At 33.2% G+C, this 22,001-nt stretch overlaps 1 protein-coding gene and 1 long non-coding RNA gene across 3 annotated transcripts in view; one reads left to right on the top strand and one right to left on the bottom strand.

The window, feature by feature from the left end:
- Positions 1 to 22,001, bottom strand: part of LOC309969972 — a 194,097-nt gene that overhangs the window by 158,155 nt on the left and 13,941 nt on the right. For both annotated transcript variants that reach the window (XR_014326660.1, XR_014326661.1), the window contains exon 2: positions 19,788 to 19,892. This is a non-coding gene — a long non-coding RNA (uncharacterized lncRNA). The remainder of the gene's footprint in view (positions 1 to 19,787; positions 19,893 to 22,001) is intronic.
- PNPT1 (polyribonucleotide nucleotidyltransferase 1) overlaps positions 1 to 22,001 on the top strand; it is a 40,810-nt gene that overhangs the window by 14,799 nt on the left and 4,010 nt on the right. Inside the window, exons 10-26 of the mRNA XM_082852086.1 lie at positions 638 to 689; positions 1,091 to 1,148; positions 3,164 to 3,260; positions 3,711 to 3,813; positions 8,087 to 8,157; positions 9,914 to 9,950; positions 11,877 to 11,943; positions 12,029 to 12,118; positions 13,283 to 13,336; positions 17,627 to 17,733; positions 18,190 to 18,261; positions 18,352 to 18,415; positions 18,818 to 18,901; positions 19,246 to 19,329; positions 20,274 to 20,380; positions 20,469 to 20,524; positions 21,574 to 21,652. Of these exons, the coding sequence (XP_082708212.1) occupies positions 638 to 689; positions 1,091 to 1,148; positions 3,164 to 3,260; positions 3,711 to 3,813; positions 8,087 to 8,157; positions 9,914 to 9,950; positions 11,877 to 11,943; positions 12,029 to 12,118; positions 13,283 to 13,336; positions 17,627 to 17,733; positions 18,190 to 18,261; positions 18,352 to 18,415; positions 18,818 to 18,901; positions 19,246 to 19,329; positions 20,274 to 20,380; positions 20,469 to 20,524; positions 21,574 to 21,652 (1,282 nt within the window). The remainder of the gene's footprint in view (positions 1 to 637; positions 690 to 1,090; positions 1,149 to 3,163; positions 3,261 to 3,710; positions 3,814 to 8,086; positions 8,158 to 9,913; positions 9,951 to 11,876; positions 11,944 to 12,028; positions 12,119 to 13,282; positions 13,337 to 17,626; positions 17,734 to 18,189; positions 18,262 to 18,351; positions 18,416 to 18,817; positions 18,902 to 19,245; positions 19,330 to 20,273; positions 20,381 to 20,468; positions 20,525 to 21,573; positions 21,653 to 22,001) is intronic.

Genomic DNA, 22,001 nt, shown 5'->3' with positions numbered 1-22,001 from the left:
CAGATCATCCTCATATCTCTCTGTGTCAAGGAAAAAGAGTGTATAAAGCATAAGATATTTGAATATCTAAGGAAACTGTTGAGGTTCTTGAAAAGAAATACAATCACCACTATATGCCCAGTCCTTATAATAGTGCCTGCACATAAGCACTCAGTAAATTATGAATGAATGACCAGAAAATTATTTCACTTTATTTGAAATAAATTGAAAAAGTTAATATTTCCATTAGTATGAGTCTCACAGCCATTACTCAGAGATTAAAGAGTTATATACACTGTCCCCAACAAAAGCGTTGCCTGCAATAACAGCCAAAACACGTAGAACAGGAAAAAACAACTGGTCATATGAGAGAGACTGAGCAGAGAGAAAGAGAAAAATCTAAGGTGAAATTAATTGAACAATGAAGAAGGGAGGGCATGTATGTGATTCCCTTAAGATGTGAGGAGAAAGAAATTTGTGTTTTGTATCATATTATAAATAGTAAACAGATTAGCAGTGTTATAGAGCAATGAATACATATTTTTAATTCTTTATGAAATGTTAAATACTTTAGATTATTAAATATTTCAGTTTTGTTTATAATAGACACTGCCTAGTGTTTCCAAATATGCTGACATTTATTTTGTGCTTAAAATAGACTCGCCATGGAAAAACTCTACGCAGTTTTTACAGATCATGAACATGATAAAGTAGGTATACCTGAATGATAAAGTAGGTATACCTGAATTTTGTTTATATAATTGTTCTGGGAATTCTTTTTTGTCATAGCTTACACAGTTTTGTTTATGAATATTTGTCCTGTTTTTATGAAAAATCTCTAAACAGAAAGCTAAATAAAAGCCTAGCTGTTTGCTTCTCCATTCTCCTGTTGTTGGGAAGGAAGTTTTAGGGAAAACTTTTAGGGAAGTGTGGAAATATATTTAAATGAATTAAACAGGTAATATTCCCTACAAATCAATAACCAGTTTCAATATTTTAAAGAATGTTACCATGAGAGAGAAATGTGATTACTATTACAATGTGTTAATTGTATAATAATTTAAAAAATAGAAATGTTAAATATAATAACTGAACCTCAACTTTCTTTTAGATTTCCAGAGATGAAGCCATTAACAAGATTAGATTAGATACAGAGGAACAACTAAAAGGTAATTTTTTTTTTTTTTTTAGTTTAAAAAATATTTAAAGGAAATAATAGATTTTAAAGTTTCAGTTGTGAGACCTTGAACAAATTGGTCATTCTCATTACTCCTTAGTTTTATCTTTGGTAAACTTAAAATAATGATACATCCCAAGGTTACTGTTAAATTGACCTCTATAAGTGGGTAAGAACTGCACCTGACATAGAGTGGGCACCAATAAATGCTGAATGTGAGGTATTCCTGACCTTTTCTGGATCAAACTCTCATACTCCAAAATGGGTATCGTTGTATCCTGTCATGAAAATCTAAAAGATATTCTTTAAAATTCTTGTTCTTAATTTGTAAAACTGCAATACTAATAATACATGGTTTGTGGGGATTGAATGAATAAGTCATTTACATCTGCGCCTGGCACATAGCAAGTGTTCAGTAAGTGTTAACTGATGTTGTTATTATTAACATGTGGAATTGTAAAATTTAGATTTTAGAGAATCTTGCTCTCTAAAAATTATTAAACAAAGGATTTGATTGTTTTAATATCAATCACAAACTGAATGTGTACCAGGCATGACATATAGTTCTCGTTAATTTTTCTGTTAACAGACAAATATTCTCTCACCTGAGTATCTTATTTTAAGACAAAAATTCTGCTGCTAGCCTTGATATTAAGGCCATTACCTATAATTGCCATTGAAAAAGTGTGGTCTTTTCTCACTATATTTCATCCTATTAAGAATTAGAAGTTGTTGAACTGAATGAATAAGCATTTTCAGAACTCTAATGGAAAACTGATGAATTCATAAAAGTGCTAACAAAAGATCAAGATGAAAAAAAAATTAATTACATGGGACTGAGTGAACTGATGACGATGATTATAATTTTTGTGACTTTCTGTTTGAATAAAAAAAAAACTTTGAAGCATTTAGTACAAAATACAGGTTAATATCTTTATAACTTTGGCCTGGGAAATAATTTCTTAAACAATTTACAATAAAAGAGCTAACCTTAAAAAAAAAAAGAGAGAAGCTGTATAACACCTGTTGCCTTATTTAAAAAGAAAAGTGATTTTGTGTTTGTATTAATACATAATAGAATACCTTCATGACCCTCTGGGTTCATAGGATATTTTAAATGTTTTGTTACTAATTATTTTCGTCTCCAAGTGCAACTCAGTTAAAGCATAAAAATTCATATTAAAATATAATTAAAATTATTCTTGCCTGATGAAGACACAATTCTTAATATATCTCTCTGTGGCCACTTCTTGTGTTCTGGTTACTTTAAAGTTATATTTAATAAACCAATTGCTTAAGAGAACAGTGCTTAAAACTTGGCATAAATCAATTGGTAAGATAAAGTAGCTGAACATTTAAAAGCATAAGCCTAGGCCGACAAATCTGTATTCAGGTTACAGCTGTCAGTTACTACCTGAGTGATCTCAGGCAATTTACTCCTCCTCTTTAGGCCTGTTTTTTTCTTCTGTAGAATGGGGATAATAGTAATAGAATTTACCTCATAAATTCCTATAAAGATTAAAGGCATTTAAAAAAAACATGTAAATTACCTGGGTTATGAAAGAACTTGATAAATGTTATTAACTAAAAACTAGTCGGTAGGGATTTGTAAAATATAAAAAAAAATTATTCCTCTATTTGTGGACCAAGATAAAAAGATCCTAAGGCAAAACAGTTAAGGAGACTACTCTTAAAAATATCAGTTAAACCTTCTCATGGTATGGTGGGCTAGATTTGTCAGATAACAATGTAATAGAAAGCTGATTTCAAAGCAGTATTGTTCTGGTAGAAAGCAAACTAAGTTCCCATTAACAGTGCATTTGAGGTATAATACTTGTGTCTCTCCTACTTAAAAACATTTAATTTATCTACTTTGAGGACTAAATGTTCAGAGTCAACTCCCTTGGCTTACTTCCATAGTTAATTTATTTGATACTGTGAACTTAAGAGAAATCTTATCTTCCAGAAAGAGAAAATCTTTGTTTTGGTTTGTCTTTTCTTCTATAGAAAAATTTCCAGAAGTTGATTCCTATGAAATAATAGAATCCTTCAATGTTGCTGCAAAGGATGTTTTTAGAAGTATTATTTTGAATGAATACAAAAGGTAAACATATCCTTTTTTGATGGAATTGAAGGCAGGTTTCCTCAAAAGTGGCAACTTGCTCAAAGCAAGAGACTTTTTTTTCAAGTAACAGGAAAGAATTATATAATGTTTATTTTATAAATGGATACCTGTTGAAGAGTGTGTGCATTGGGTAGATGTGTTCATCTCTCTGTGGGCCTCGTATAGAGCATTGCTTCACAGCTGTGACTGCATGTTAGAATCACCTGCAGAGCTTTTTAACAATATAAGTGTATGGGTCACAACCCTTGAAATTCTGATTCAGTGGGACTTAAGATGGGGCCCAGGTATCTATATTATTTTTTTAAATTTCTACAGGCAGTTATGACATGCAGTTCAAGTTGAGAACTTCCTGGTAGGATTCAAAAGATAATGTGTGATTTTTCTGACTTCCAACACTGCTTTTCTTAATTATTTCCTTTATTACTGTAGGTGTGATGGTCGAGATTTGACTTCACTTAGGAATATAAATTGTGAGGTAGATATGTTTAAAATTCTTCATGGATCATCATTATTTCAAAGGGGACAAACACAGGTAATATATGTAAAAAGCTACAATTATTTGCCAATACAGGATTGCTTAATTAGTTCTAATAGAAGTACATTATGTAGGTTTTTAGCATATGGAATATATTATCTAATCAGAGTACTTTGATTTTTAAAAAATGTTTAACAGTCAAGATAATGAACGTATCAGTCCTCCCCAAGAGTTTCCTCATGCCTCTCTATAGTCTCTTCTTCCTGCTCCCCTCCCTTTCCTTAGGCAACTACTGATCTGCTTTTGTCACTGTAAATTAGTTTGCATTTTCTAGAATTATCTGGTATTTTTATTACATTTTTCTTTTAATCTTAAGTACACAAAATTAAGTCACTCATACTCCTCAGTTTATGACATATTGGCATTGTTGGTCTATGGCCAGGCCCTCACTTTTTTTCTCCATTTAGCCTGAACCTTAGTCCTATTCTTTTCCTTTACCTATTCCCTTATATTTAACACATATGTGTATGCATTGTTTCATGTATGGTATTATGCTTTATTTTAATTATGTTAATCACTAAGTTTGCCCATCTAATGGGTACAAAGTGGTGTGTCATTGCTTTCATTTGTGTTTCCTGATAAGGAATGAACATCTCTAGCCAATTAACATGATAACTGTATAAACCATACCCTGGGGGGCTGCATACCTCCAGGGCACTCTTTTCACAAAGATAGTGTCCCTAGAGTTGAGCAGAGTGGTAGCCCTAGTTAAGGTTTGCCCTTTTGTGAATTATCTGCTCATATCTTTTGACAAATTTTTTTTTTCTTTTTTTAATATGGTTTACTGTCTTTTTCCTGCTGGTTTTTTTTTTGTTTTTTTTTTCTGTACGTGGGCCTCTCACTGTTGTGGCCTCTCCCATTGTGGAGCACAGGCCCCGGACGCGCAGACTCAGCGGCCATGGCTCACGGGCCCAGCCGCTCGGCGGCATGTGGGATCTTCCTGGACTGGGGCACGAACCCGTGTCCCCTGCATCGGCAGGCAGACTCTCAACCACTGCGCCACCAGGGAAGCCCTTCCTGCTGTTTTTCACTGAGTTCTTATGTGTTTTAAATATTAATCCTTTTCAGTAAACATAATTTGTATGTATCATCTCCCTCTTTGCCATATGTCTTTTAACTTTGCTTGTGGTAGCCTACTATAAGCATACCTTGGAGATACTGCAAGTTCAGTTCCAAACCACTGCAATAAAGTGACTATCACAATAAAGCAAATCACACAAATTTTTTGATTTCCCAGTGCATATAAAATTTTTGTTTTATACTATACTGTAGTCTATTAAGTGGGCAATAACATTACATCTAAGAAAATAATGGACAAACCTTAATTTAAAAATACTTTATTGCTAAAAAATGCTAACCATCATCTGAACCTTCAGCAAGTCATAATCTTTTTGCTGGTGAGGTTTTGAAAATTTTGAGAATTATCACAATGTGACACAAAGACACAAAATGAGCAAATGCTGTTGGAAAAACGGTGCTGATAGACCTGCTTGACACAAGGTTGCCACAAACCTTCAATTTGTAAAAAAGGCATTATCTGCAAATAATTAAAAAGTTAAACACAATAAAGTGAAATGCAGTAAAATGAGGTATGCCTGTATATGTCTACAGTGAACCCGAAATCTTTACTTTTGAGGTCTTTAAAGAAATCCTCCCTTACCCCAAAGTCACAAAATTATGCACCTACTTCTTCTATTAACTTTCTAGTTTTAGCTATTAAATTTAGACTATTAATCTATCTTGGAGTTTATTCCTATACAAGGTATTAAGTAGAACTCTCCAGAGTGAGCCAATTTTGCAACACTGTTTACTAAAAATTCATTTTTTTCCCATTGATTTGTAATGTTACCTTATCATATTCAAAGTTTATAAATACATGTTTGAACTATACTCTCTTCCATTGTTCTGTGAGTTAACCTGGGCCAGTGTCAGACTGTTTTAATTATTATAGTTTTGGGATATATTTTAAAATCTGAGGGGCAAATCCCTTTTTATTCTTCCTTCTCTTCCCACCCCAAATTGTCTTAGCTCTTCTGTTACATTTGTTCTTTCATTTAAATTTTAGTATCACATCAAGTTCTGGAAAAAATCTTTCTATCCAATACGATTTAGACTGGTTTTGCACTAAATTTACGGAATGAGTAAAAAATGATATTTTTACAATTTCAATCACAGTCTTTACAATAAATATAGTGTACCGCTCCTTTGATTTGGGTTTTCTTTTATGGCTTTTAATAAAAATTTTAAAAAATAACTCTATTAAATTTTGTATACTTTTGTTAGCCCTTCTGACAATCTGTCTTTTAACTAGAGTGTTTAGTCCATTAATGTTCAATTTAATTTTTTGAGTTTAGTCTCATTATTTGTTTTTGTTTAGCCCCTCTGTGTTTTGTTTTTCTATTCTTTCTGCCTTTTTAGATTAATTGAATATTTTTTAGATCTCCATTTGAATTTGTCTGTTTGCTTTTTAGCTATACCTCTGTGTTATTTTACACTGGTTACTACAGAGAATACAGTATACATTCTTTTCACAGTCTGTTTACAGTTAGTTTTTTTCACTTCACACAAAATGAGTAAAGTTTGCAACCACTTAGGTCCATTTGCCCCTCCTTCCATCCTTTATACTGTAGTTGTCTTATGAGTTACATCTACATGTATTGTAACTTCACAAGGCAACATTATAACTTTTATTTTAAACAGTTACATACTTAAAGAAGAGGGAAAAGATAGTCTTTTATATTGACCCACATATTTACCATTTCTGATGCTTTTTTATTTCTTCCTGAAGATCCAAGTTTCCATTTAGTATTATTTTGCTTCAATCTGACAGGACTTCATTTAGTATTGTCCTATGGATGTTCTGATAACAAATTCTTATTTATCATTTATCTGAAAATGTCTTTATCTTTTTACAAAGAATCTTTTGCCAGAATATAGATTCTGGGTTGATGCTTTCTTCTTTCAGAACTTAAAGAAATGGTCTACAGTTTTTTGTTCTCCTTTTTTTTCTGATGAGAAATCAGGGCTCATTCAAATGATTGTTCCCTGTATGTTATTTTTTGTTTTCAACTGGGTGCTTTCAAGATTTTCTGTCTTTGGTTTCAGCAGTATGACTATGAAAAGTGTGGTTTTCTTTTATTTGTCCTACTAAGAGTTTCTTGAGCTTTAAACCTATAAATTTGTATCTTTCATCAAACTTGAGAAATTTCAGCTGTAATTTCTTCAAATTTTTTTCTATCTTATTCTCTCTTTTCTCTCATTCTGGGGTTGCAAGTACATATATTTAGTCCTTTTGATATTGTCCCACAGGTCCTGGAGGCTATGTTCTTTTTTCCCTCCCTCGTTCTGTAGAGTGGGCAATTTCTTCTAATCCATCTTCATGTTCACTGACTCTTGCCATCTTCTTTCCATTATGATTTATTTTTCAGTTCTAGAATTTCTGTTGGTTCTTTTTTATGTCCTTGAATATAATTATGATAGCTATTGAAAATCCTTGTCTGTTAATCCAACATCTGAATCAGCTCAGGGTCAGTCTCTATTCATTTTCTTTTCTCTTGAGAATGGGCCCCATTTCCTGTTGTTTTTTTTCTTGTAGGTTGTATCCTGGATGTTGTGAATGATACATTGTAGAGTCTTTGGATTATGTTATGTCCCTACAGTCTTCTTAGATTAACCTTATTTTTTTTCTCCCCCAATTTTAAGCAGTTAGTTTTATTGGCTGAACCTTTATTGAGGATTCCTTTAGGGTCAGGTTTTAAAATATTCCTCTTCCTGTCCTCCTCCCCCAGCACTCCCTAGTGCTTTACATATGTAGTCTATGTGATATTAGACTTCTGGATTATTGAGATTTACACATAATATTTATAATGTGTAAGTAATATAAGTTCTAATGTTTATGGAATGAATAAATGTTTACTGTACTTTGGCAAGCTTTGAATAGAATGTACTTATCTCATTTCTTTAAAAGCTAAGTGGGTTCTTCAAATGTTTTTAGTTTTTATCTTCGTTGTTAGTAAATTAAAGCCTGAGGAATTTTTTTTTTTTTTTTAAGAAGATGTTGGGGGTAGGAGTTTATTTATTTATTTATTTTTGCTGTGTTGGGTCTTCGTTTCTGTGCGAGGGCTTTCTCTAGTTGTGGCAAGTGGGGCCCACTCTTCATCGCGGTGCGCAGGCCTCTCACTATCACAGCCTCTCTTGTTGTGGAGCACAGGCTCCAGACGCGCAGGCTCAGTAGTTGTAAGCCTGAGGAATTTTATTTCTTCTTTTTTAGGTGCTATGTACTGTTACATTTGATTCATTAGAATCCAGCATTAAATCAGACCGAATTATAACAGCTATAAAGTAAGTTATGTTTTTGGGTTATGATGTTACAATATATAATTCATGTGGTATATTATTATTCATTATTCTTAAAACCTGTATCTCTGTACTTCATTTTTCTATTTACATAATAGTGATTTCAAGGGTTTTTTTGTGCTGTATTTGTCTCCTAACTCATTTGTTAGAACAAGTTTTGGTAAAGCATTTAATTCTTTTTAATATGGGTACATTTAGTTTATTATCTCTAAAACCATTCCTCTGGACAGATTTCCTGGGTAATCTTGAATGGATAGGTTTTTCTGTTGAATATTGTAAACAACAGAGCAAATAAATAATAAGCAAGAATCCCAGTTCCCAAAAAGAATCTGGAAGTTGTTGAAAGAAAAAACCTTATCTAATCCCAAAGCACATTTGAATTTGTGTTAAAAAAAAAAAAATACTTGGTTTTCCTCCACTGTTCCTAAAATGTCAGCAGTAAAATCACGTTGATCAATTTTAGATGATGAGAATCTATATTACAGTCCCTACCAGCATTTATGCATCAGAGTTCTGGAACTCACAGCCACAGATCTTCCTCAGTGCCTAACAGGGTTGCTTCCCTTTCCTTTATTAAGGGTCTCAGAAGACCAAAGGACTCTGCCTCCCTCTTCCTTCTGCCCAACTGATGATAATCCCCAGTATCTTCAGGATAGCATCACTAATTGTTTTTCATGTACCTAATAAAAATAACAGGTGTATGTATAAGACTTGTATGTTCATCATAATCATAATTCTTTGTGGTGGGGGAGCTCTTAAACTTTTGTATTTTAAATTCCCATCTAGACCAAAACATGGTTGCCCTATCCTTCTTCATTTTGACTCCTTCTAAGAGGCAACACAGCTTCATAAGAGTGTGCACTGGGTTTGGCCAGCATACCTCTCTGTGTTCTAGTCCTAAGTCTATAAGGGCATACACATCACTGAACCACGCTGGTCTTTGGTTTCCTCATCTTGTAAAATGCAGGTACTGGGCTAATGATCCCTCGCCTCCTCTCTAGCCCCTAAACCTATGATTCCTTTAGTCTTCTGAAGGTGTCTGGTTTTTGAATCTCTTTCCCCAAGGCTGTAATTTATGGTTGTGCAGATTCAGCCCTAGCCCAGGACTTTCTAAATCCTCTGTACAAGAGGTGCCTTTTGTAATCCCACTCAAAGGGGACACTGTTTGTGCCAAGAACCTGTATATGCTTGTCTTTTCCTCAGTTAAAAATAAATCTGGTTTCCTGCTTCCAGAAATTTTGTTCCTTCTCATGCTTATTCTCCCCATTATTCTAGATTCAGTCATAACAGTTCTCTTTTCAAACCCTGAAAAAAACCTTTGCTTGTCAGATCTCCTGATTGCTCTCAGCTATATCATTTCAGTTACTGATCTTCATTTCACATGTTTGACTGGGAGGAAGATCATAACTCTGAGATTTAAGTAATGTGTTTATATTTAGGATTCTCACTATGTATTAATGCTTTAAAATGCATCTGTTGTCTTAGTATTCAAATCTGGATATCTAAGTGCTTTATTTTAAGCAAAATTGTTTTCTTAAATCTGTGTAGAATTCATTCAGAAGCCCCAGAAAAAAATACTGTTTCTGACATTCATCCTTCTAATTCTTCTGGTATTCAATTTCAGACCAACTCTCCTTAATAACCAATTGTTTCTTAAATCTCCCTTACATCTTTTTTAGTTGTTTATTGAATAAACCTGTATCTGTGTGATTTTTTTTAATATTATGCTTTTTGTTTGCAGTGGGATAAAAGATAAAAATTTCATGCTTCACTATGAGGTAAGATGAATTTTTCCCCAATATTTTATTATGAAAGATTTCCAGAATACAGCAAAGTTGAAAGAATTTTACAGTAGATACCAGTATATCTACTACCTAGGTTCTACCATTAACATTTTACTATGCTAGTTTTATCATATGTCTATCACTGTTACTTTATTGCTTACAGAAGCGATTTAGAGAGACAAGTAGTAGCTTTCCAACCAACAGCTTTCTGTCTGAGTCATACATAAAAGTTAAAGTATAGTAGAGAGTACTGTATTGGTCAAGAAAGAGTTGTAACTGTTCACATGTGTTTCAGACAAGTGGGGCTTTTCAAATACCTCAACTGACAAATCACCATCTCCCTTTAGTTCATTTAAATGTTCATATTTTTACTCATTTGATTAGTAGTAAAAGAACTGAGGTATTTAATGTTAAACTACTTTATATGAAATCATTACATATAATTGAGTTTGGGATTGACTTTATTCAAAAGTAATCCTAAGGGACCAGATACAACACAACCATATAGCACTTTAGTTTTAGTATTTGAAGCATACATGCTGGGGGGCTAGTGTAACATAGCAGGTCTTTTGAGTGGCCATTGTTGATTGCCCAGAATCCCAACATCTCAGTTTTGTTGAATCTGCTATAGTTAATAGAGAACATTTCATGTAAAAAAAAATATGCTAGAGAATATCCATAAACCTGGAGATTCTCACAGGTTTTAAGTCCCAATATCCTGTTTTGGATATAAACATGCTACAGAAGCCACAGAGGAATAGTAATTGATAAGGCACATCCTTTGTCAATTGATAAGGCACATCCTTTATTTAAGACATGGCAATCTTTAAAAAAGGGCACCTGTGAAAAATGCAGCTCTAGCTGATTATTAGGGAAAGAGGTGAGAGCGGGGGCAAGAGAAAGATATGGGCCGTTATTGCTGTATTGTCCCATTTTTTAAAAACCTTTTTATCATAAAATACAGATACTGAAAACCATATAAAACAAAGGATGACTTAATGGGTTTTTATAAGACAGACACCCTTGTAACTACCACCCAAGTCACAGTATAGAATGTTGCCAGTCACCCCAGAAGCTCCTCCATGTTTTTCATCCCAGTCTTAATACCCTTCTTCCCCTGAAAATAACTACTCTCCTAAGTTTTATAGTAATCACTTCCTTGGATTTTTATTGCACATCCCTAGGTACTATAGTGTAGTCTGGTCCATTTTTTTAAAAATTTGGTATCTCTTTGTCTCTTTTAATCTATAGGTCTCTCCTCTATCACATTCTTTTCTTTACAGTCTCCCTGTTGAGGCCGCAGAGCCATCTGACCTGTAGTGCTCCCCACAGTCTGGGTGCTGCTGATTGCACTCATGGTGCAGTTCAGCATGTTCCTCTCTGTTTCTGTCTCCTGCAAATTGACTGCTAGATCCAGAGGCTTTATCAGATTCATGTTCCATCTCTCCTTTTTAAAAACATTCCAGATTTTATGGGAAATTTCTCAATTTTTTAAATGACTGCAACTAGTTCACATTCTTTTAAGACGATATATTGATCAAATAAAATGGTTTGCAACCCCTGGCTAAGGTAAAACCCTTATTGAAAAAGATCTGTTTCCTCAATATGCATTTTTTAAAAATACGTACATTTCTTGTATTACAAAAGTAAAGTATTTTGTTATTGTTAACAATTTAAACATTATAGAAATTTGTGGTGTAAATCCCCATAACCATCCATTTCCCACCGCAGGTCACATAAACACTAGAAATAGCTACTTTTAGCAATTTGGTATATGTTTTAGATGTCCAGACATTTTCTGTGTGTATATGAATGTACTTTTTTATTAACAAAAATGAGATTCTACTGTTTTGTAACTTATTATGTATATGGGATATCTTTCCATGTCATTTGTATATGTACGTGGTTTTTGTTTTTAAGTTTCCTCCCTACGCAACTAATGAAATTGGCAAAGTCACTGGTGTAAATAGAAGAGAACTTGGGCACGGTAAGTACAAATCTGTATATGTACATGGTATTCTTACAGAGACTTAGCATATTTTTTTTGCTTATTATTTTCTATTCTGATTTAGGTGCGCTTGCTGAAAGAGCTTTGTATCCTGTTATTCCTAAAGATTTTCCTTTCACCATAAGAGTCACATCTGAAGTACTAGAGTCAAATGGTATGGTTTTGAAATATATTTTTCCTAGTCAAAAAGAACAGACTCCCTGTTATAGTTTTAGCTTTTCATAAATAATGTTACATTACATTTATTACTACAGTACCCAACCCACTGCAAGAGAAAAATGTGTTTAATCATATACTTATCTGAATCTCTGTTCTTCACTAATGAGCTCTTTTGAAAACAATATAATATAAAACAAATATTTCTCTTTATGTGTCTTTTACAATAGATCCAGTTTGGGTTATTTGTTTTATTTTTATAAACAAGCCACAGAGCAAGGCCAGCTTGGAGAGAGGAAGGGAAAAATATATAGTGAGCCATTAAGCAGGGAATACCTGTCATATATCACAGAGAGAGACTGGGCTAAAAGGTCAAATTTATTTTTTGTTTCAAAGGAAATTCTTTTTTTTTTTTTTTTTCTGGCAGGGCTGTGCGGCTTGTGGGATTTTAGTTCCCCAACCAGGGATTGATCCCAGGCCCTCGGCAGTGAGAGAGCACGGAGTCCTAATCTCTGGAATGCCAGGGAATTCCCAAAAAGTCAAATTTAAATTAAAAATCAGTCCATAGATCAAGGAAAGGTGATATAATCATTAAAGGCAGAAAGAGCATGTGGTTCTCAAACATGTAGCAGACATAAATCAGATGTTCATAGATATTTTTAAAAAAACACCAAAGGTCAGAATTTAAACTAGAGACTTTCTGTTCTCTACTGGGTGTGACTAGGCTATAGCTAATGGTCCAGTGAGAGAGCTATAGCCCGGTATCTTTAACTGCCTTCTCATTAAGCAACAGAAGAGGCATGCTGTTTTTTCTGGTAGGTTTCTTAGAATCAGAATCTCTAGCACTGCTATCCAGTAGAACTTTCTGTAGTGACAGAAATTCTCCCTCTCTGTGCTGTCCAGCTGAGGGACTGAATTTATTTCAAATAATTTACATTTAGTGGCCACATGTTGCTAATGGCTATCATATTGGACTGTGCAGCTCTGCAGTTTGTGGTTTAGGAAAGGTTGCCTTAAATGCTTTTAAAAAGAAGGAAGGAAAGAATATTGAATATTTAAATTATAAATGAGTATTTGTAAGGAAATAACCAGTAGTAGCAATATTCTACATTTAACAAAAATCAGTATTAAAGCAAGTATTTTTATTTCTTTCTTTGTATAGGATCATCTTCTATGGCATCTGCATGTGGTGGAAGTTTAGCTTTAATGGATGCAGGTAAAAGAGTTATGACTCAAAACTACCAAAGCTTATTTACATACATATACTTGATTAGTATAAAATACAGGATTTTTTTAAATTGAATTTTAGTAAGACTTGAAGCAGTCAGATTACAGATTACCAAACCTGGCCAGAAGGAAGATAGTTACAAAGTACAGCTTCAACTATACAGGTATCTGCTGGAATTCTTATTCTTGGCTAAAAGCAATACACTGAAATTATTTACTTGGTGACCCCGCAGGCTTTCTGAGAACTGTGCAATTGATTCCATTCACTAAGGAAGTTTGGATTAGCAAGCAGGAGTATTAGGACCCATAAAGGAAAGTAACTATGTAGTCTTTCAGTTGATTTATGCAAGCCCTGAAAAGAACAATGCCACTCACAGAAGAGTACACAGAACTTCAGGATAAGAAGGAAGACTGCAAGTGATTCAGTATAATCTCTGGATCTGAAACACCAAAAGGGAAAGAGGCAACATGTTAAGAGACTCTGAAAACAGTATCTGCCAGTCACCAATGATGCTATTCAAGAAGAGAAAAGGAAACTAAAGACACTCAAGAGGCCACACAAAGAGTTCCCTATAAGTTCATACATTTACAGTACAGAAAAACAGAAGGATAGAAAGGATAACATAACCAAGGATGAAATGAAAGAATGGTATAAATGTATAATACCATTTCTAAAAAGATTAAAACTTAAGCCAAAGCAAAAAAGCTAAAGCCAATTAAAGGCACTTTTCTAGTTGTGTTCAGTGGAAGGAAAACATAATCTGATATTTAAGGTAGCTGGTAAAATACCATTTCTATTTTCACCTTCATGCATTCATTCAACAAATCTTTATTGTATGCTACCTCTGTGCCAAGCACTGATCTAAGCTCTTGGGACACAGTGGTAAACAAAACAAAGTTCCTGTCCTCATGGAGGTTGCATTCATCACTCTTATAATCTCGTATTGGAAAACACAGAACAAATCCTGAAAAAGGTGAACTGAAAGATAAAATAAAAGATCATAAGAGAGTCTTTAACTGCTTTAAATGAATTCAGATCGTTAGGTCTAGACAAAAACCCATCCTAAGTAATGATGAGAACTTCATCATAAGATAACTGAACCAATTTGGCAGTATTGGAGAAATCATGGAGATTAGTATACCAACGACACAAAGAATTCTTACTTTGAAAAATAAGAAATGTATTTTCTGTAAAGTATAACCCAGTGAACTTGACAGTGACCCTTGGTAAGACTCTTAAATGGTAAAAGAACAGTGTATAAGTATTTTAAGAAAAGAACCAGAAGAGACTCATTTAAAATAAGTCATGCCATAGTAAACTCATTTTCTGTTTTTGAAAATATTACTAGGTTTAGAGTAGAGAGGGAGGGTGCTGCTTGTGCAGTGTGTCTAGAGTTCACCTTGGCAGTTAATGACCTTGGCAGTAAATGATGCAGAAATTGCGAACGGGTAATAAGTATACCATTTATAACTGGTTGAAGGATGAGCAGCCAGGACTGGATAATCTGATGGGTAGGTTGGAGAGGGGTCTCAAGTAGAATACTTGAAGCTGCTCCATCCTAAACCCTGTCCCCTTCAATGTTTTTTGTTATTGACTTGACTAAGGACACTGGCCTTCCAATAAAAAGGATACTGATAAAAAGGAGTATGTGACTGATATGTTAAATGACAGTTTTTAATCTCTAAAAAAAAATGTTGACGATAAAAAAATATGGAGCCAAATAGAAAAAAAATTTGACAAGAATAAATGTCAAATTCTGTGAGAAGAGCCAACAAATGGTATTTGATTCAAACACGAGTGCTTGCCATGTCCTACATCAGACACTGTCTATGCTCCAGGGATACAAATGGTACCCAGTTTTTAAAAAATTTTCAGGAACAAAAACAAAGATAAAGATACTAACATATCAAAGAGATAATACAAATATGTACAATATGGATGAAGAACTAGGTTGAACATAATTGGCTTCATAGAGACAGCGACATTTCATCTGGGTTTAAAGGTTGAGTGGTTGTTGACCAGGCATATTATCAGCAGGGCCCATATTTCATGTGAAAGGAACAACATACGCAAAGTTATGAAACAGTATAGTGTGTTCCTGAAATGTATTTGAAAGAAGTGATGATGTAATAAACTGGGACCAGATTTCAAAGATCATTATTACATTAAGGAGTTTGAACTTTTAAAGCTAGTATCTCCCAACTCAGTATTCCATAAAATAGAGTACAACAGGATGTTGATTATTGTATACTGTGGAAAAAAAATGAGTTCTAAAGTAGGTTTGCACAGGGTTAAGCAAGTGTGTTTAATATGGTTTAAATAAACTTAAAAATGCTAATGTGAATATTGAATCTCTAGGAGCAGGATATGTACTATTTCCCAAACTTTTTTGACCACAGAACTTAAATAAAAAATTCCTGGAAGCAGGTAATAGGGAATTTGAAGGATTTTATGGAGAAGAGTGGCATGATGCGAATCTGCTTTTTTTCTTTTGGGGGTAGTTTTTCCTAGCTTACATGAGAGCCCTAGGGGATGTGGTGGGAGAGAACAGGAGCTGGGGTGCGGGTGGGGTTACTAAAATCTAAAAAACTGGACAGGGAAACTGCTGCCAGGGCAAGAAATAATGTGGACTTGGAATAAAGGAGTCGAAATGGATATTTCAGAATCCAGGACAATTTTTTTTTTTAATTTAGAGGATAAACTAATCAGATCTTTGTGACTTGATAGTGTATAGGAAATGAGGAAAGACGTGTTGATTCTAGTATGAGTGTCTTATTGCTTTCAAACAAGACAGGGAATGCAGGAGAGAAGGGATTTATTGGGGGTGATTAAATTTTGAATGTAATTGTATATATATATTTAAGATGTGTTGGGGACATTTAGCTGGAGATGTCCAATAGGCAGATGGGCTATACAGATCCAGGGTTTAGCAAAGAGAACTAGGCAGGAGGGATAGATTTGTAAGTCATCAACGTTGTAGGTGACAGTTAAAACTGGGCATATGTGAGATTGCTTAGAGAATATGAAATGAGGTCTCTGTCACACTCCTTTATACCAAATAAGTTCCAAGTGATCAAAACTTTAAACTTTTTTTTTTAATTAAAAAAGGAAGATTTTATGAAAATCTTGAACAGAGAAAACCTTTCTAGGGAATTCCCCCGAAGTCCAGTGGTTAGGACTCAGTGCTTTCACTACAGTGGCCTGGGGTTCAATCCCTGGTCAGGAAGCTAAGATCCCACAAGCCACAGGGCACAGCCAGAAAAAAAAACAAACTTTCTAAGCAAAATCCAGGAACCATGATTGCATATAAAATCCTCTACAGAAAAAAAAAAATTACAATAAAGTCAACAAACTAGAAAATAATATTTTATATTACATTTCATATTTATATTTTATTTACCATAATATTCTATATATTTAACAAAGATCTGTCCATATTAAAAGAGCTCTTACAAATCAATAAGAAAAAGACTAACAACCACGTAAAAAAATGGTTGAAGGCCATGAATAGGCAGTTCACAGAAAAAGAAATAAATGGTTTAAAAACATGAAAAAAAGTTCAACTTCACTCAAACAGAAATCAAGTTAAAAACAATAAGCTGCCATCTTTATCATTCAGATGGCAAAGGTCAAAAGATTTGACAAAAATTAACAAGAATATAGAATAGCAGGTACCCTCATATACTGCTGGTAAAAGTATAAAATGCTACACACTGTGGAAGACAGTTTGACACTATAACAAATTCACACACCCTTTGACTCAGTAACCCCACTTCTATTGTATAGCTTATAAACACATACAGGGAGTACTCTGCAGCCATTCAAAAGAATAAGGTAAAGTAAAGAAAAGATTACACTCACATTTTTACTCCCTCAGTATAATTTTCTGGGAGGATATACAAAAAATCTAATAGTGTCTGTCACGGGAAGGTGGACTAAAGGGCTCAGGCTGGAACGATTTAACAAATACATGATTACTTTTCAAAAAAAAAAAAAAATAAGGCACCAAAAGCAAAGGGCAAAGAAATGGATTACTTTAAGAGTTAAGTTTGCTATTATTAGAGAGGTTTTTGTTGAGAACAAAATTAGAATTATGTTAAGGAGGTTTTATTATATGTTAAAGAGGAAAGGAGATAGTCATATGATTTATTAAGACCTGTACTCTAACTTAGTTTTGGTAACTGTCAATTTAGAACACCATCCAATGTCAAAATAAGATGAATAACCTATGTTAGGCGGATGTACACACTGCACACAAGTTCTCTTTCTCAATTATAGGAGTTCCAATTTCATCTGCTGTCGCAGGTGTGGCAATAGGATTGGTCACCAAAAACAATCCTGACAAGGGTGAAATAGAAGATTATCGTTTGCTGACAGATATTCTGGCAAGTATATTCACATTTTCAGATATTTAATGGTGAAGATTATACACACTTTACAAGCATAGTGTGCTTAGAAGAATGCTAGTGCTGGAGAAATAGAAGTCCTTGTTCTTACTTTCCTCTTCTGCATATTTGCCTTGGATTTTATAGAATGTGAGTTAAAAATAAATATTACAGTATAAGTATCCATAATGGCTCACTTTAGGATGATCATAAATTAATCCTTATGCATTTATGGGGGGGAACATGATCTGAAAATAAAGTGATTTTCTAATGAAATATTTATAACTTAAAAAGCCACAAATTGAAAGCAGTAGTTAATATACAGGTATTTTTTTGTGTATAATCCTAAAGGACATGGTTTACTTATAAAGCTATTTTTAAAAATTCCTCTACAGTGACTATGGGTGAATTTCACTTTTGTTTAAAATTATATCATAATTTGTTAAATTCTTTAAGGGGATTGAAGATTACCATGGTGACATGGATTTCAAGATAGCCGGCACTACTAAGGGAATAACTGCATTACAGGTATTTTAAAACCCATTTTGTTTCACTTTAAAATATTTAAATAAGGTCATAAATCAATATTTACATAAATTTTTGGCTTTTCCATATTAGGCTGACATTAAATTACCTGGAATACCAATAAAAATTGTAATGGAGGCCATTCAGCAAGCCTCAGGTAAGCCAAGCCAGTGTGCCTGATTCTCCTTTTTTCATTGTCTTTGTGTTAATGCGAACTATAATTCCCGTTAGGCTTATTATTAAAAATAGGCTTATTATAAAATACTGCTTTAGAAAATGAAATTTAATGTAACAACCTAGATCAAGAAGTATTAAGTTACTGGGTACATGACTAATCATGAATGTGGAAAACCAGTGAAAATTCAGTTTTTACAAAAGGACTCCCCGAGATAGGACTGGAGAAGGGAATACAAGTAGAATTGTTAAGGTAATTGGGATATAAAGAACTTTGATTATTAAGCTAAAGAGTTTGGATCCTACTTCATAAAACTAATACTGCTATATCTGATCACATTTATTTTATACAGTTATAATTTTATTATGTTTTTATCTCTTCAAGTGGCAAAGAAGGAGATATTACAGATTATGAACAAAACTATTTCAAAACCTCGAGCATCTAGAAAAGAAAATGGACCTGTTGTAGGTAATACATTAAAATTACTGATTTCATGATAAGGTAAACATATGAAAGTACATTGGTATTTAAAATTTTTTTTAAATCCATACACAAAACAAAAAAGTCAAATGCTTTTATAGTTAAAATACTTTAAATTTGAGGGGATATTCTTAGATGTTAGAATTGTTTTTAGTCACATAGCAAATTGTTTTTCTATATTTCATACTGAAATATTTTTACATGTGTCTAGACCAAGTCTTGAGTGACCAGTACATGTTTTAGGTTCATAAATATATGTGTGTGTGTGTGTGTATGTGTGTGTATATATGTATATTTAAATAATTTATATTTTTGTCTGTACTACATTTCAGAAACTGTTCAGGTTCCATTATCAAAACGAGCAAAATTTATTGGACCAGGTGGATATCATTTAAAAAAACTTCAAGCTGAAACAGGTAAGAGTTGTATGACGTTTGGGATTTTTTATTTAATGCTAGGTCAGGTAAGTTTGCCATTTCACCTCTATTGTGTTTCTCAAAAAATATGTTTGAGAAATGAGAGACAGATATAACATTGACATCTCAATGAGATGAAAAAAGGATGTAATGCTGACATGTCTTTACTGTAAGTTTTCTATGTATGCCTCATAATAAATTAGCAAACGATCATCTTTATATTCAAGAAGACTGACTTAGAATTCATCAGTTTTTCTTCAACATTTTAAAATCAAACATTTAGAAAAATTACTTTTTCACTTTAGAGGAGTTTTGCTTTAATTTTTCTTATTATGAGTTCTGCTATTTTTCACTTAGTCTTATTTATTTAGACTCTTATTTAAAGGGTATGTGTAGAAGTAGTATGCTTTACAATTTGTTTTTTTCTGGAATCAATCTTTGGGTTACATAGTACTTACCAGATTTGAGGTTACTGAAGGAGAGCGAGAAGTAGAGTCACCTTGGGCAGTTCTCAAGATTGAGAAACGGACATGATTTTGTCCCTCATCCATCTGTTCACCACTCTAAAGAGTAAGAGGGAGAAAGAAGAAAAGGTGAGGAAAGGGTTCTAGTATAGTTTCTTCTCATAATTAAGAGTGCAAAACCAAACTCTCCAAAATAAGAACTTATATGCTTTCTCCCACCAGATTGTGGGCTCCCAGAAAGTAGGGACATTGGCTCACTGTTGTATCCCCAGGGCCTAGCACAGTGTTGGATACATAGTAGGTGTGCAGTGTGTATTTGTTGGTAAATGAATCCCTTCATTTCTAAAGCAGTGATTAAGCATAGCACAACCCTGCCCAGCTACTTCCAGGTCATTCCCCTGCTCTCACATCTACTTTTATGACTATTCTCCAATGGAATGAGCAAGTTAACTTTAATATATAAAATTATTTTTTTTAAAGGAGTAACTATTAGTCAGGTGGACGAAGAAACATTTTCTATATTTGCACCAACACCCAGTGCCATGCATGAAGCAAGAGACTTCATTACCGAAATCTGCAAAGATGATGTAAGAATAGATCTTTTAATAGTCAGTTTTTTTCTACTTTTTGTTGCTGTTCTCTTTTTGAATCTTATGGCTTATTTTGCACTTACAGCAAGAGCAGCAATTAGAATTTGGAGCAGTATATACCGCCACAATAACTGAAATCAGGTAATGTCAACTAAAATGCTGTGCTGGTTTTTATAAGATTTATATTACAAGCTCATGTTAACTTCACATTTGCATTATTTACTTTGAAATTGTAAGATGTTTAGATTATATGTCAATTACCATATAATCATTATTTATTTTTAACATAAAATTTATTTTCTGCACCAGTTTGTAGATTTTCACTAACATGGTTCTGTGATTATAATTATACTAATATATTCTTCTAACTGAATTGTCTTCTTTAACCAAATTTCCCACCATTTTAATCTTCCCAATAAACAGTAAACAAGCCCCAAATAGACTTAGCAATATTTCCTTTTTCTTTTTTTTTTTTTTGGTAGTTTCTTGTTTGTCTGTTTTAAAGATAGTACTACTTAAGGCCTAAGTAGTGCACTTTTTTTAAATGCCAGTTTCAACCTCAAATCATTTTTTCAGCAGCTAAAAAGATTGCATTTTCTGAGTCAGAAAATTCCCTTTTTAAGAAAAAAAAATTATCAGATGTAGCATGCATGTTCAGAACTATTTGAAATGAATTATAAAAGGCAATGGGATAATTTGTTTAATATCACAGGTGAAAACTAAGAAATGAGATGGTTTATTTTAGTAGATTAAAGAAAAAAAGGAAGATAAATTTTTTAATGAAATAAGTATGCCATTTTATGTAACCCCCTTCCTTAAATCACTCCTTAATAGGTTGATGATAATTCTACACTTATTTTAAAATATTTAGTGTCATTTCAAAACTTTTTGGAAAATATTATGAAGAGAAATATAAAAGAATATATATTCCGAAAGCTTTAACCAGCATATTTTTTCCTTTATCTTTTCTCTGTCCTTTGATCTATAAGTGTTTAAATATAAAGTGTATTTTCAATTGGAAAAATAAGTATCCCTCTTAGATACTTTTTATAGTTACAAAAACATGTACTGGAGAGGGGTTTTTATGTGTTTTTTTACTTTGTTCTCCTATGAAAACATAATCACAGTTTAATTATCAGTAGATAATGGAGTTACTTATTGCTCTGACCAGGCTTATTTCCTTTTCATAGAGACACTGGAGTAATGGTTAAACTATATCCAAATATGACTGCAGTACTACTTCATAACACACAACTTGATCAACGAAAGGTAAAAACAAGAAAGGCATAGTTGATTATTTTAAAAACTGCCTTAAAATAACCATAGTGAAATTACCTAGGTTGATGAGGATTGTACATCTTGTCCACTACTAGCCTAAATACAAAAACAAAACCAAAAAGACAGAGATACTGCTGTTTTACACTGTTTACCAGATAATATTTCTCTTTCCATGATGGAATAAAAACATTCTTGAGTGTTTTAAGGTACAATAGCCTCTAGAGTTAACACATAGCAGTTAGTAAAAATATCTAGTTACAGCCCTGTTTTCCCAATTTTCCTGACCAGTCAATCATGGAAAGATAATTCTTAGGATGTTCTTAGTCTTTGTTGTAGTCTA

The sequence above is a fragment of the Leucopleurus acutus genome (genome assembly GCF_964270905.1).
Source record: "Leucopleurus acutus genome assembly, chromosome: 12".
NCBI classification, from domain to species: Eukaryota; Metazoa; Chordata; class Mammalia; order Artiodactyla; family Delphinidae; genus Leucopleurus; species Leucopleurus acutus.
The sequence above is the reverse complement of the archived record's forward strand: the minus strand, read 5'-3'. Positions and strand labels throughout refer to the sequence as shown.